Here is a 1,876-nt window from a genome sequence, read left to right on the forward strand (position 1 = left end):
TCAGTGGTTGGTGTATTTACCAAAGTGCTTCATACACTTCAGCTATTCCTGCCTCTTAGCTATAAGAAGATTTAAAATGCAATTTAAATCAATCAGTGCATATAGAGGAATGTGAATTCCACTGTTTCAGGATAATTTATTTTCCTTTATCCTAAAAAAAATGGAAATACATTGTTAAGAAATATAATATCCTGCATTTCAGGATGGTGTGGTGTCATGTTATGTTTCTGCATTAAAGAATCAAACCCATCTCCAGATCCAGACAGCCCCAAACCATCTATAAATGCATTCTTTTAATTTGGTTAATTGGAAAACACCCTAAAAACATACTGAAACTATGTTTGGCCTTGTTTCCATACATATCAAAGAGGAGATATTCCAGGCAAACCTGGAATCTGTAATTTGAACAAGGAGTTTGCCAGCTGGCTTGTCACATTCTGTAAAAAGTTCACCCATTACTTTAGAAAATGTACTGAACTAGACCTGATTGGATATTACAAAATAAACCACTGGAATAACAAAACAAACTACTTTATCTGGCGGATGTAGCAGTTTCAAGTGTACTCAGTAAGCAAATTATAACAAAATTATTGTCTTGATCTTGAAATTCATAGAAAGATGTGTGAAACTTGGCAACACTATCAAAGCAGCACATTTCTCCCTTTTTATTCCCTGCCGTTTACCTGGCAGAAGAATGTCTTAACTTTGCTTGCAAGCCTTTAATTGCAATCGGTGCTCTCTCCTCCCTTGCATTGCTGGTAAAAAAATTGCCGCTTACCTTTTAAACAGAATCCGACTGGACCTAAATTCTGCCTAAGTGAGTGGGACTGGCACCGAATCGTTCCTTCCACGTCTGGCAGGGTGCTTTGCAGGCACAGGGGTGACAAACTCCTGGCTCAAGAAGCTTACGCTGCACAGGAGGCATCAGGGACCAGCCACCGGCCCTACTAAGAAGGGAGACGGGGAGGGTCAGCCCCCACGGGCAGAGGGACACAGATAGCCCAAGCCATTTTGTTCAGGATATTTATCTTGCCCTGTTTTTTTACCATCCTCTCAGTTCTTTTCAATTTGGTAAGAGTCAAGGAGAGTCAGGATGGAGATCAGCAGTGGGAAGGCGGTCAAAACGGCGAGCCCTGAGGGAAGATCTGAACAAGAAGGTGGATTAGGATCTCCAGACCGCGCGGTGAGGTCGGGCAAGGTGGCCAAGGCGGATCAGCTGCTGGCACGCCACCACACAGGCTGCAGAAAGGTAAGGGAACTTGTTTCTCCTTCTTTAAACACTACTTTTCTACCAACGTTAACGCTGTGAGCGGTGGGCGCGTGATCTGTTTTAACCAGGTGTCCAATATTCCCCTCCTTGCACTGCGTTCGCACCAGCCGCCCTGTGCTACTGACAGGCTGGTGGGCTCTCACGCCTCCCCGTCGTCCTTGCCCAGATAACGGCGAAAGAGCAGGGTTATGCCGGGGAAAAGGCTTTTAGTAGGGGTAACACGCCGGCCGCACCCGGCAAACGCGGCCCCCGAGAGCAGCGCCCTGAGGGGAGGCGGCGGCCGCCCTCAACCAACATGGCCCCCAATCGCAGCGCCCTGAGGGGAGGCGGCAGCCGCCCTCAGCCAACATGGCCCCCGATCGCAGCGCCCTGAGGGGAAGCGGCCGCGCTTCCCGCCCCCGCTAGGCCGGCCGCCGCGCAGGCGCCTGACGAGACGGACCGAGGCGGGCCGGACCGGCGGCTTTGCCTGGGGAACGGCGTTGTTGACGGGCGCCGCCCGGCCGCCCTGCGCTCCGCCATGCCCGTGCGCTTCAGGGTGAGGCGGAGCGGGGCTGCCGGGCCGTGGCCGGGACGGCGGCAGCGGCGGGGGGTGGGTGGGTGTGCGGC

At 51.8% G+C, this 1,876-nt stretch overlaps 1 protein-coding gene across 2 annotated transcripts in view; it reads left to right on the forward strand.

The window, feature by feature from the left end:
- The first annotated feature begins 1,691 nt into the window (after positions 1-1,691).
- The window catches only part of MDM1 (Mdm1 nuclear protein), a 26,647-nt gene continuing 26,462 nt past the window's right edge, over positions 1,692-1,876 (forward strand). For both annotated transcript variants that reach the window (XM_014963219.1, XM_014963220.1), the window contains exon 1: positions 1,692-1,805. In XM_014963219.1, the coding sequence (XP_014818705.1) occupies positions 1,788-1,805 (18 nt within the window). In that variant the 5' untranslated portion in view covers positions 1,692-1,787. The remainder of the gene's footprint in view (positions 1,806-1,876) is intronic.

This window comes from Calidris pugnax, unplaced genomic scaffold (assembly GCF_001431845.1).
Source record: "Calidris pugnax isolate Ruff unplaced genomic scaffold, ASM143184v1 scaffold44, whole genome shotgun sequence".
NCBI classification, from domain to species: domain Eukaryota; kingdom Metazoa; phylum Chordata; class Aves; order Charadriiformes; family Scolopacidae; genus Calidris; species Calidris pugnax.